This window comes from Hipposideros armiger, unplaced genomic scaffold (assembly GCF_001890085.2).
Source record: "Hipposideros armiger isolate ML-2016 unplaced genomic scaffold, ASM189008v1 scaffold_66, whole genome shotgun sequence".
NCBI lineage: Eukaryota > Metazoa > Chordata > Mammalia > Chiroptera > Hipposideridae > Hipposideros > Hipposideros armiger.
This window is the reverse complement of record NW_017731416.1, coordinates 4,443,977-4,457,544: the sequence shown is the minus strand read 5'-3', so window position 1 is coordinate 4,457,544 and position 13,568 is coordinate 4,443,977. Positions and strand designations below refer to the sequence as shown.

The 13,568-nt window shown below is 38.0% G+C and overlaps 1 protein-coding gene across 1 annotated transcript in view; it reads right to left on the bottom strand.

Annotated features, from left to right (window-relative positions):
• RAPGEF6 (Rap guanine nucleotide exchange factor 6) overlaps positions 1 to 13,568 on the bottom strand; it is a 211,190-nt gene that overhangs the window by 18,145 nt on the left and 179,477 nt on the right. The window contains exons 21-23 of the mRNA XM_019642167.1: positions 10,685 to 10,808; positions 8,287 to 8,310; positions 4,809 to 5,029 (exon numbers count right to left, since the gene is read on the bottom strand). Coding sequence (XP_019497712.1) covers positions 4,809 to 5,029; positions 8,287 to 8,310; positions 10,685 to 10,808 — 369 coding nt within the window. The remainder of the gene's footprint in view (positions 1 to 4,808; positions 5,030 to 8,286; positions 8,311 to 10,684; positions 10,809 to 13,568) is intronic.

Sequence of the window (13,568 nt, the reverse complement as noted above, 5' to 3'; positions counted from 1 at the left end):
TGATGGTCAAGTTAACATCCTCTCATCTATATTACTATTATTTTCTTATGGGGCAGAGCCTGCCTCAGCTCTATAAGAACAGCACAAGAGGACACCAGCTCCACAAAGATAGCAGCCAGGGGTCACAGAAGTCCTCCTCTCTTCACATCAGCAGACAGACCTCTATTCTGGAGCCTTTGTTGGGTCTGGGAACCTTGGGAGCTGAGCAGCAGCCGGGGCCTTGGTTTCAGCCGTGGCCTTTGGCTGGTAGACCCTGAGACCCTTGGTGCAAGAGCACGTTTTCTGAGCCTGGGGTGGGCGATGTAGGCAAATCAACTAAGCCTGTGGCTGCCGCCCTCTGGGAACTTGGGCTTGACCTCCCTGGGCTTACGGGGGCTTAAGCAGCCACGGCCTGTACACTCATGGCCGTGTAGGGTTGGCCTGCATCTTCTTCAGGCCCTTCCTGTGTGCTTCTTGGCAAAGCACGTGTTCCCCAGGAACCTGGGGTCCACCCACTTAAGAGATTCGGATCTTTGTGATCAGGGCTTCTCGATGCCATTTTTGGGACTAGTTGTGCGTGGCGTGTTACTTGGACTTGGCCATGTCTGCGCCAAAGCCTGCAGTTCTCAAAGCACCTGGGACTGGCAGGGCTAATGTATACATGAGAATCTATACTACTGAAACACTCCCTCACTGTGTTACTTCTAGTACGCCTTCAAGCCATTCTCGATACGCCATCTGCGTGACTTTTCGTACATGAAAATCTGGTATCACCTTCCTTCTCCAAGTGCCCTGTACCAACCTTTAGATGAGCAGCCACTCCACTCAGGATGAAGGTCCAACTCCCTAAAACAAGGCCTAACAAACAGGTCCCGCATGATCTAGCACTGGCCTGATGTTAGCCTCCCTTACAACTCAAGATCCTGTGTGTTACGTTCCCAAGGCATCCTGTACTTTTCCTTCACAGCACTGATAATGGTTTGTAAGAATACAATTATCTGTGTGATTAATCAATTAACATCTCTCCCCGCACCAGACTAACTACCAAGAGAGTAAGGACTGTGTAACTTGTTCACGACTAAATCTCCCTATGTGTCCAGTGACTGACAGAAAACAGATGCTTTCTGGGATTTGTTGAATGAATAATTATTTCAGCAGCCATACACAGAAATACCAGAGATATGGTTAGAATATTTGAAAATGAATGTCAGCATTAAAAACTGAGAACTCTGACTTAAACAAAAAGTTGCCTGCTTTGCATAAAATCAATACTGTAGTCCAAAGGGAAAAGGCTGTTTCCCTCAGGTAGCACTTTAAATTCTTCAGTCAGTTATTCAGAATGGTTTCAAAGCAGGTCCAACCTCAGAACTCCATGATGTATGTTTAAAACACCAAGATGAAAAAGGAAAATTAGCAAGCTCACCCCATCCCAGCACAGCTACAATAGTTAGCTCCTATGCTTTTATCATGAGAACCGAGAGAATATTGAGTGGTAAGAATTAGAGAACATCTCAGAAAGTCGAAAGACAGGGACTCCTGGGGGACAATAACGTGGTGGCCCATCAACTAACTGAATCCTAGATACCATCATCTATTGGTTAGAGCTATGAAACACATTTCCCCCTTCTCTCAGTACTAATCATTTCTCTGACATTTTATTGCTATAGTACAAATAAAAATATCAAGAGACTACCTTAAATATAAGAAAGAGTTCACAGATGAGTGCCAAAGCCCACAGGTATACTGACTTATTAGGAAGAACCAAATTCACAATGCTCAGCAATCAACTATTGATTGGGTTTGGGATAGTCATTATTCAAACATTTAAAAATCAGTTATGCAATGGAAATCAAATAGACTCTCAAACGAATTTAAAATAATATACACTGAATAATATACACTAAATTTTCTCAAAACTCAATTTAAGAAAGACCCATAGGTCTTCTCATTTTAAATCAGGATTAAATATGTAGTGAAGGACACCACTTAGCATTATGAGAAAAGAAATGTCTAGGATGGGTTTGAGAAGACAAAGGTTATGCAGGTGTGTGTGCGCGGGGAAGGGGCAGGGAGGACACAAGGTAGGCATATGGGAGCTTCCTGGGTCTCAAAGTTTTAACAGTGAGCAAAGCACAAAAGAGAGTGCTATGCTCTTGACTATCCCAAATCAGGTTTAGGGAACAAAGAAAATCAGATAAACAAAAGACAAAAACCCTTTTATCAGATGAAAGCAGGGATAATAAACTGCGCTCCCTAACAATAAGATGATAAACTATGTTGAGTCACTTGGGAAAAAATAATTTTGATGATCATTAAAACGGAGTAGAGTGCTTTAATAAATTAAATATGTATATGGCTTTGAACTTCAAAACATGAATAAATTTTAAAGATTTTATACACCTTTCAGTCGTTACTTTCAACGTGTACCATTTTCACATGGCTGACACTATTTTTCATAGCCCATGTGTGATAAGGAAACTTCCCAGATACTTTCCAAGTCTATATACATTGATTATTTTTAATGGCCATCTACCATTCCTCAATTGATAAGGAAACAGTGTGCCTAAGTATTCTCTAGTATTTTAGTATCTGTGGGATTTCTTTTTCACTGTAACATCTTTGTGTAAGCAGTTTTGGGGGGCATTATCTCATTGGAATACCATCCCAGTACTGGACACCTCACAGACGGGTTCCTAGGAGGAGTAAATGATACTGCTTATAAAGTGCTTAGCACTGTTGCCAGCATACAGAAAGCTTCCATTAGCTTTTATTATTTGATTTGTTTCTCCTAATTTAATAGGTTTGATGTAGAAAGAATCACAGGGATAAAACAAATTGCAAACCCTTGCTTGAGTTTTACATTTGGGAAAACAGATCTTGGATGAAGAGAACCTTGCTCAAATGGTAATGAGACTCAAATTATGTCTCCATCATTCATAGGTGTTCTATCACACTCTATTTCCTTTCCTATTGGTAGAAGGGTTCAAGATACTGTTTTTATAACAACATTTACTGAATGGCTTATTACCTTATCTATCTATCTATCTATCTATCTATCTATCTATCTATCTATCTATCTATCTATTTCAGGTATACAAAACAACACAGTGATTAGAGATTTACATACCTCACAAAGGTGTGTAACCCCAACAAGTCTACTTCCCATCTGACATTGTACATAGCTATGACACTACCATTGACTGTATTCCCTATCCTGTACTTTACATCCCGTGATTTTATATATATATATAAATTTTTTTTTTAAATTATAGTTGACATTATCATTTTATATTAGTTTCAGGTGTACAGCATAGTGGTTAGGCATTTATATAATCTATGCAGTGATCCCTCAGGTAAATCTAATACCCATCTGACACTATACATGGTTTTTACAGTATTATTGACTACTTTGTCATTACCCTGTATTTTAAAATTCACTGTCATATCTGCAATTTTTAAATCAGTATTTGGTTGTATTTCCACTTTCTCTTTTCTCCTCTGTTGACATATTTTTTCGATTTCTATGCAAATACCATACCATTTATCAATCTCAGGGCCAACCTAGCACGGCTGTCATTTCCCCCCATCAATTAGAAACACAGAACTAGAGAATAGGAACCTTCCCCATCCTATATTCTGTCAACATTTTATCAAGTTCTATGCTTCCTATTGGTATACACATACACACCATTCATTTATAATTTAAGAATCATCTTTAATTTGTTGTTACAACAAACACAGTACATCATTTTACCATCCCTGATTTCTGCTTTAAAACTCATTAATTCCTTGAACCAGACACACATGCATTGTTTCGTGCTAACAAAACAAAACAAAACAAAACAAAACAAAAAAAAAAAGGGAGGGTGTGGGCGGCCAAGTGGCTCAGTTGGCTACGAGTTGGCTTAAGAGCATGAGCTCTGAGCAACAGGGTCGCTGGTTCGATTCCCACATGGGCCAGTGATGCGCCCGAGGTGAGCTGTCGTTGAGCTGTCAACAGGTGGCAGGATGGCTCAGCTGGTGTAACAAGAAGATTGCCTGTTCGATGGTGGGCTATGCCCACCTGCAACTTAGACTAAACTTGGCACCTTGAGCTGAGCTGCCACTCGATAGCTCAGTGGGTAGAGCGTGCACTCTTAACAATAAGGCTGCTGGTTCGACTCGCGCATGGGATGGTGGGCTATGCCCACCCGCAACTAAGACTGAACACAGCACCTTGAGCTTAGAGGCCACGAGCTGCCAATAGGCAGCCAGATGGCAACAGCACCCTCCACAACGAAGACTGAAGAACAACAACTTGGCTGGTCCCTTCCCCAATTCCCCAATAAAATCTTAAAAAAAAAAAAAAATCATTATTGAGAATAGGCTCACTTTTGCCCAATTTGTTATGTTAGCAATATCAGAATGTGTCTGATTTTTCTTGTTTTACCTTATTTACTGACACCCATAATACACCTATTATCTCTGTTTTAATAAAATGTCTGTATTTTCTAGTTGGTAAATATTATCTGTGAAATTTTTTCACTCTTAGAGATGAAAGTAAAAATGTTCTCAAATACAAGGGCTCCAGTATAGTGTTGCAGTTTTTACCAGACTTCATAATGCTTTTTAAAGGCGAACTACTTATCCCTCAATTTCCTGTATCAGGGGATCCTGAAGGATGGATGGGATGCAGTATCCGCTTACCAGGAGACCATGACACATGGGCTATGTCAGGGATCCTTTGTGAGTGACAGTTAATTTTCCTGGGACTTCAGTCTAACTCTAGAGAAATCAATGTCTATTTTATTATGCTACTTAGTGTCACATAAAAGGAAAGCTGTACTCACAGGTCCCATACGCAGGCTCCAGCTGCAGTGACATCATCTGGAACTTCTCCTCATCGGTCTCCACGTCCAGGCTGGACAAGTACTGCTTCACCTTCCTCGCCATCTGGGCATCCTCATACAGCTTCTTGGCGTTCAGCAGGGAGCTGCGCCGTGCCCTTTTTTTGTGAGCACCTCCCTGAACATCCAGCATGTTTGAGTTGGTACTGCCTTGACTCAGTGACCTGTAAGAAGATGGAGATCACAATAAGGGGCTGTCAAGATGATAATTAAGCATGGCAGGTGGGAGATTAAAAGAATGTTGTCTGTTAATGCTACTGCATGCTGATGTAAATGAGTTAAAAGATGAAGAGCATTAATGCAAAGTAATATGGCACACATGGCAATGGTCTGTTTTCAGATTTGGCACAGTGCAGAACTCAAAAGAACAACTCGCCCCTGAGCAACAAATTCCATCAGACTTGTGTTTGTGCCTATGTAACCCATGTCTGCTAGCATCATACAGCATGATCCCAAAGCTGATAATCGGTGAATATGTTATACGGGTCACTCAAACACCCCAAATTCCCACTAAGATATAGTGACAAATAAAAGCATTCCTCTGGCCCTGGCCCACCCACACTCTGAAACGGCCAGAGACCGAGTCAGGCCAAGCCCATCCTCAGCAGATCTCTGCCTGCCTGTACCACTGCACACGCTATGGCCATCACCGGTCCCTGCCTCCAGGAGGCCCACTCTCTGCATGCTGGCCAATTTTACCAGTATCCAGATTCTGGCCAAAGAGAGAACACTGATAAAAAAAAATCACAGAATTTATACTCAATTCAATGTAGTCAGAGATCAGAAATCTAATAAAAAGCTACTCAATGTTCCCACTCACATATGGAATGGTTAGGCAACACGTGGGTGCTAGGCCTGGGGGTCTGGGACCTGGGACCTCCCTTCTGCAGTGTGTCTGATGCGATGGAACTGCAAGCTGGGCAGAGATAACCATGATCCAAACAAGCTATAGCTTCGCTCAACTCTACTCTTTTTGGCAAACCCTTCTACAATGACTACATCTAGGAAAACAGGAAATGCAGAGCTATTTGTCCTTTCTAACAAGGCTAGCAAACACAAGGTTCTAAGGTGATTTTTATTTTAAAGGCAGGTGCCATTTCAAAATAAAGGTATCTATGGGTTTTCTAAATTAGCCTAATATTTACATAAAAATATTCTAAATATGTAGACCACAACCATACAATGATCTGTTCTTAAGTGCTCATATATCCAGTTTAAAACAGGTACTAAAATCTTAATGTTTTCATTGTAAATTAAGTGAAACACAACTGTAAACGTGCTATGGTATTTTTTTTTCCTTTCAGAATTTTAAGATCTTTGAAATAGAGTGTGTCTTAGGCTTGCTGGCAACTTTCAGTTGCTGTTGGTCAGGCAGAAACTATGACGTGGTTGTCAGTCATGCTTACACATGCAGAAACTTCAAAACTTGCAGAATGGTTTGGAAGAAAATCCAACGAATTACCCGTTTAACCTCCAGGAACCAAATGATTATAAAGGAGGCAATGAATCGAATAAGTTCAACAGCATTGCCAAAGCAGGTGTTAGAAGGAGGCTAGCTGTAAATATTTGCAAAGCCAGCCTCAGAGTCCAGCACCAGTAGATTTTACTTCTCTTATGGCTTATGTTAGGAATGTTGCATCACCAATACACTTGATGACATATAGACAACTGTCTGGGAAAAGAAAACCCAGAAACTAATAACTGTAAAAGTGATTTAGAAGATTCATATTCTCAATGTGAAGTTTTAGAAAGAACTAACAAATTAATTTGCTTATATTTTCCTTTTTATGAATGCAAAAGGGTGTGATGTGATAAAAATGCACACCTAAGTTTACATAATAGCTCTTGCATTAAGTATATGTTTAGTGGTGCCTAAAATAATTGTGTGTCCAATAACTGCTATCTTAGATTCAAAGAAATGCAGCAAAATCAAGTCCTAAAATTTAGAAGCAAATTTTAATACAAACATTTAATAATTTTATCTTAGTTTATATTAAAAAAGAGAGTGACACACAACAAATCTAAGATACAAGGGATAAAATTTTTACTAAATGAAAACACTGTGATAAATGACAACAAGTCTTCTACTTTCAAAACAGAAAATGCTGATGTAAAAATGGAAATACTTAGTGTCTGCTAGCATCATACAGTACAACCCTAATGCTGATAATCGGTGAATGTGTTTGTTACATGAGTCATTCAAACATCCCAAATTCCCACTAAGATATAGTGACCAAGTATTTTTCTTCATAACAGCAATGCCAGGAATCAATTTCTATTTTCAGTGAGAAGGACCAGAAGAGACCAAGACATAAATGTATAATATAGAAGAAAACACATGAGAAACACACAAAGAAGGAAGGAAAAAGGAAATTCAAGTTCACTAAGCTTCAACAGAAAACAAGACCACAAATAAGACAGGACTCAAGTTAAAATAAGTGGCTCACAAAAAAATCCCTACATGTAATAAAAGCACCTAAATTCATGATTCACTATAGTTTTAAAGTAATAAAATTCTTCTTAGGCAATCCCTTCATCCACAAAAACCATCTGTTATTTCATGAAAAAAAAAAAAAAGGATTACATGGATGATTTATAAGACCCTAAACATTCTATGATTCTAAAGAGGCATATAGTTATGTATAAGCAGAGATCGAGCCTATTTGAACAACAAAAGGTGGCAGTTTCGGATTCTATTACAAGTTTAAAAGAGATAAGGGAATCTTTAATTAAAACAGAAATTTAAAATCCCATTAATGCTTTAAGTCTTTTGGTTATTAGTGTATCTAAGGAATTGAAATCATCTTCTATTTTAATTAACTCGATTTTATGATATAGTTCAGATAAGGGCTGCTTCGTTTTGGAAAACTGATGGAAAAATGTAACCTCTATAAACAAACCTCTTATCCATTTTTATATTTTTAGAAAACATGGCATTTGAATAAAAGAAAATGGTGTGAGCTCTAGAATCAAACGACCTAGGTTTGGATCCACGATTGGTGAACTGTAAGAATTTAGACAACTCTATCTTCCCCCATTTACACCATGGGGGCAGCAGTATTTATCTCATAGGAGTGGTCTGGAGATTAAATAATTCATACAAAGTGCTTAGAACAGTGTACGGCACATAGCAAGCACACAACAAATATTTCCTATCACCACCATCATTTAACTAACCCTGTAAAATTAAAATCTAAGACAGACTTAATGGGATGTCAATAATGAAAAGTAAAGACGAAAAAAAAAAAAAGCTGGTTCTATCACTACTTTCACCTTGTTAGCAAAGGCGTTTGTCAGGAATGTAGGCTGACAGGGTTAATAGAACGCATGCTCTTTTATGTGCGTGCATTAATGAAAAGGATGCAGTCTATGTTAAGATTTGCACAACCTTCATTCCAGTTGCATTCACCTCTACACTTACCCCAGACTCCGCCACCTCTTCTTCCTGTAAGCAAGAGCCACAAACATTGAAGCATGTGTTTGAATAGAAAAAGCACAGAAAAAAGACAACAGTTGAGAGCCAGAAAAACTATGAAGACAGAATAGAATAGAAAAATTTCACTAGGAAAAAATGGTAGCTTAATAGTAAAATGACTTTAGTGGACTGCAGAGGGATAAAATGAATTATGACAGGTATGGAAGGCCAAAAACCCTACAATATTTTAAAAATAGGCTTTTAGACAAATTATATTTTTAATGCCTAATTCATCTGGAGGTTTATGTTAATAAAAGCTTAAGGAAAAACATTTACTTACTATAAATTGTAAATTCAACATTTTCAGGGAAGGAAACCTTAAATTAAGGAGTACAACTTTTAAACATTTTTTTGGCAAGGATTTTTGAGCCACTTATTTAAGTGACAGGATGAAGTTACAAACAACAATGATTTATAATTTCACTTTTAAGTGCAAAAATTTCTCTGACAATGTGTTTTATAAGAAATTTTGACCAGCAAATTCAACTTAAAAGGTAATTAAAAATGTATCAAAACTTTTATATATCCTTATAGTACAACTGGACTAAATATTCTGTTTTTTATTCATATTTATTTATTCATATTATTCACCCCCCCCACACCCCACTCCCTGCCAGCCTCAGAGCACCACAGGCCTGCACCCACTGAGCTCTAGTGTGGGTGGCCCAAGATTGTTTTTTAGTCAGCAAACTGATTACTGTTAAAATTAAAGGGGTTACTTTGTCCACACTACACAAAGTGCACCACAAAATGGACAATTATGTTCTTAAAGAAAGATAGCACATTTCCGTACTGGCTGACAAAAATGATTCAGGAAAAGTTCAGTCCAATCTAATTATATAATAAATGTTTTATTTTCTTCTACACCGTATTCTACTGAGTCCAGGCCATTTATCAACAAGGGAACAGCCAAGTTTATTCATTTCTCCCTCAGTTTTTTCATTCTTCGCTCATTTCTGAAGCACAGCTGGGATTTAGCATACAAATATTATTAACTAGGCTAGCAGGTCACAAATTCACATCTTCAGGAACCAGGGTGCTAACATACACAAGTAAATGAACGTTCATATGAGACGACAAGGAGTGGTGGGGCCACTGCACAGGGACATGCAACAAGAACAAAAACTTAAGAAACAAACAAACAAACCCCCCTCCAGGTTTGCTTTGGTCCCTGGTTCTTACTGTTTTCTGCCTCCACACGGCTAAGCAATGATATATCTCATTACATGTGGCGCTTCTTGGGGGAAGAAGGGGGTGGGTGGGGAAGAGGAGGTCTGACACACCCCTTCCTCCATACTTTGAGGCTCTCTAAACGAGAGCAACTATCAGATCAACTACTTACAGAAACAAAGACCCCTGAACAGTGATTTTAACAAAATAAAAAAAACAAAAAAACAATTCTGACACACACAGATCCTGTTTGGTTACAAAAATTTTATCACCGATTTTTAAAGAACCAAGTATTTGTTTCCTTAGTAGCTATATTTTTTTAAGCCACAGGAATTGTGTATGCCTCTGTAAATATTTCATTTTTAAAGTTCTTATGTACTGAAGCTATGCACATAGGCTCAGAAGAAAATCAGACCAAAAATTAAAGCCCTCAAGTTTATTTATCCTGAAAATTATAACAATTACTGGGAATAGCTTCACAGCGTACTTTCTGTAAGTTTCATATAATTTGAGGAAGCCTTTGTTATTACATTAAAAATGAATTTTAAAAAGCATTCTTAGAAGACCAGGTTAATATGGAATAAAAATAATATTTTCATTTTTATTAAAGATGGAACATGTTAAAACTTGCACTAAGTTCTGTTAAAGAACTTACAAATAAATAGCAGTATTATGACTTGAGAGAGACTATTTTAGAAGACTAAAGTATGACTTAGATGGAAATAGAACTTATTATAAAAATATTCAGTAAAAATAAAAGACATATACACACTAATACTTTAGAAATTAGGTTAGAAACCAGATGAAAGCATTTGTCCTCTGTGATAACTTCAGTAAAGATCAGCAATTTTCTTACACTAAGTTAGCTGACATTGTAAGTAACAGTAACAATACAGAACTATCTACGTATGCAAAAGCAATGCAGAACTAGGGTTCTTCTCTCAGCAAATTATGTAATACTGGGCATATTACCTAACTGCTCTGAGCTTGTTTCCTCATGTAACAGGAAGGCCATTACCACCCACCTTTAAGGGTTACTGTGATAAATGATTACCCTGAGGTTCTGTAAAGCACTTTATACAGCACATACCAAATGGCAGATGGTCAATAAGGGTAATTATGATTTAACTCCTGATACCGCTCTGTAACACTTTCACACACTCCGAGGCCATACCTCTGTCGGAACATCATAGCTGGGTCCATGTTAGCAGAAGTCATTCGAATAACTTGACGGATTTCCTTGGCAATCATTCTTAGCTTCTCAAAATTTACTAAACCATCTACTTTGGAGTCATTTCCTAAGGAATAAAAGTTTTTAATTTTCAAAATTAAAGTATCCATATAAAGGTAGCAGAAGTCAAGTTATTATTCTTGGGGGGCATAAATAAGACCCTTCGTTCTGAAACTGCCACTTTAGTTTTTAAGAGAAACCCATACATGGTGCCACCCTGCTCCCAGGGAATGAGCTATTGGAAGGAATTGTACTCCTAGGAGGTAATGATTATGAATATTGAAAAGTGATAAACAGCACACCTTCTAAAACCAATTTCATCATGCTACAGGCACACCTGTAGAATGTGCAGCTCCTCAAATCCAACTCTGCAGGTGCTCAGCCCACTCTCACGCAGGTGCCTGCCTCTGTTCTTTTGGTTACAGCACTTGAAAACTTAGGTTTTAGCCAGAGGTCACAAAGCGTGACCTTTGTGCTTAATTAACCCGGTAAGTTTTCTTTGATTTACAATACTTAAAAAAATTGTTAGATGATTGTCAATGTTTAGGATGTATAAAATATCCCAGGAAAACAAGAATTTCTGACACCTCTTGAAGAAAAAAAGGAGTGGTTAGTTGGGGGATTAAATAATAGGTCTATTTTCCCAAATGGCAATAGTTAATTAAAATTAAGAGGTGGCTGGCTCCGAGAAATAAACACTTTCCAGTCTGCCACTCACTTTCCCTTTCCCGGAATTTGAATTTAAATCATGACTATAATCTTTTAACACAAATTTGCTTGTTCATAAGGTTTCATAATTTTTGTTTCTGTTAAATAGTTCTCTGAGAAAAACATTCACACAACTTTCAAAATGGTCTTTCTTTGAAGAGAGAAGGTGGGAGACCGGACTTAGCCCATTTGCTGGCTTACCCAGTTCAAACCACAAGGCAAAAAAATTTAAGTTTAAAGGGCATTCTTTCCAGTGCAGGGTGGTTTTTTCCACACCTGTTTTAACTTAGCGTGACCCCATTTAGCTCCCATGCAGCCCCTGCGGTGCCTCTGTGGAATTCCCAAGTCCCTGAAGCCAAGTCTGAGAGCCACATGGGCCTGGCACACATGGTGGCCCCTTCTCAGAGTACACAGCACCTATACATTAGACATATGAATTGTTCAGGGTCGCAACATGAGCTGGAAACAAAATAATCACCAAAAATACTTTTAAGTCACTTGAACGTGTTTTGAGGGAGCATGTCAGAGCATCATAGTATATATAATATATATCTCCTTGTGAAAAAGGAGTGGTAATGCAGGGGGGTGGCAGTAAGGCTAGGTAATCTGAACAACGCTCCTGTTCAGAAATATTAGCAAATTTGGAGAAAAATAGAAAAAATAAATGTTTTTGGGCATCACAAATGTATCAAGGCAGTGAAGATCTGGGGCAGGTGTAGCATTTCCCAGTGCTTGACTCTAGGGACACCTGCTAATTTCAGAAAAGGGGGACGCTGAGCTGAAGAACTGAGCAGCACCACCCTGACTTCCGAGGCTAGAGGACACAAGTTCAGGTAGACCGCCAACACTTTGGGTTGGGATCCTGGCGGGCTATATCCTGAGACTAAGAACGAAATGAATGTAGACTGGGATAAAAATTCGATGTTAAATATCTCAAAATGTGAAAACAGACTAAGGTAAGCTGGGATTGGCAGCACCTCTCGCTCCCTGGCAGAAGCTTTAATTCTCTCTGGTGGAATGGATCATCTGCAACCTCAAATCATTTCTGTCATTTTTTTATGTACAACATCCATTTGGTCAAAAATAACCAGGGCCATCAGAAGAAATGATAACATGGTCAAAACACAAAGGGAAAAAAAAGACAACAGATAGGGACCCACAAAGGATCCTGATTATGGAGTTATTAGAAACAGACTTTAAAGTAATTATTTTGAAAATGTGCACCGATATAAGAAAACAACGAGAACTTTGTCAGAGAACGTGAAGATTAAAAAAAAAAAAGTAAATTGTAAAACTGAAAAAACACAATAACTGAAATTAGGAACTCACTGATAAATTTAATGGTAAATTAGACATAGTTGAATGGAAAATTAATAAATTAGACAATAGGTTGAAAATATGCAGAATGAAGCATGGGGAGACAAAAAGATAAGAAGTACAGGAAACAGTACATGATGCAACAGCGGCAGTGATCAAGTCTAACACAGGTGAAATCAAAATCCCCAAAGGAAAACTGAGAAGAGGGCAGATAAAAAACTTGACAGAATGGCAGAATTTTCCAAAACTGATGAAAAATATCAAAACACAGGTTTCAACATCATCTATAAACAAATCAGACTTAAAACAAAACCCAGAATGCCACACCCAGTCACATCACAGCAAAAATAGAGAAAAACACAGATAAAGAGAAGAAAATTATAAAGCAGCTATCGAAAAAAGGGCAGAATATAGTCAAAAAGCAAATGAGACTGAAAGCTGACTTCTTAACATTAACAATGGAAGCCAAGAGACAAGAGAATATTATCTCAAAATGTTGAAAGAAGATAACTACCAACAACCAAAATTATGCTTTAAGAATAAGAAGTAAAGATATTTTCAGATAAACAAAAACTAAGAGATTTCATCACTAGCACACCTGTACTTAAGGGGATAATAAACAGTGTTCTATATGGGAACCCGCACCCCTCAACTATTTGGAAGCTTGAAATGCAGAAAGGAGTAAAAAATTGTAACATGATCATCATACAGGTTAAGCTCAATAAATACTTATTTTACTAAACAATGATAGTATCATGCGGGATTTAAAGGTATGGCAACAACTGCATATAAATTAAGAGGT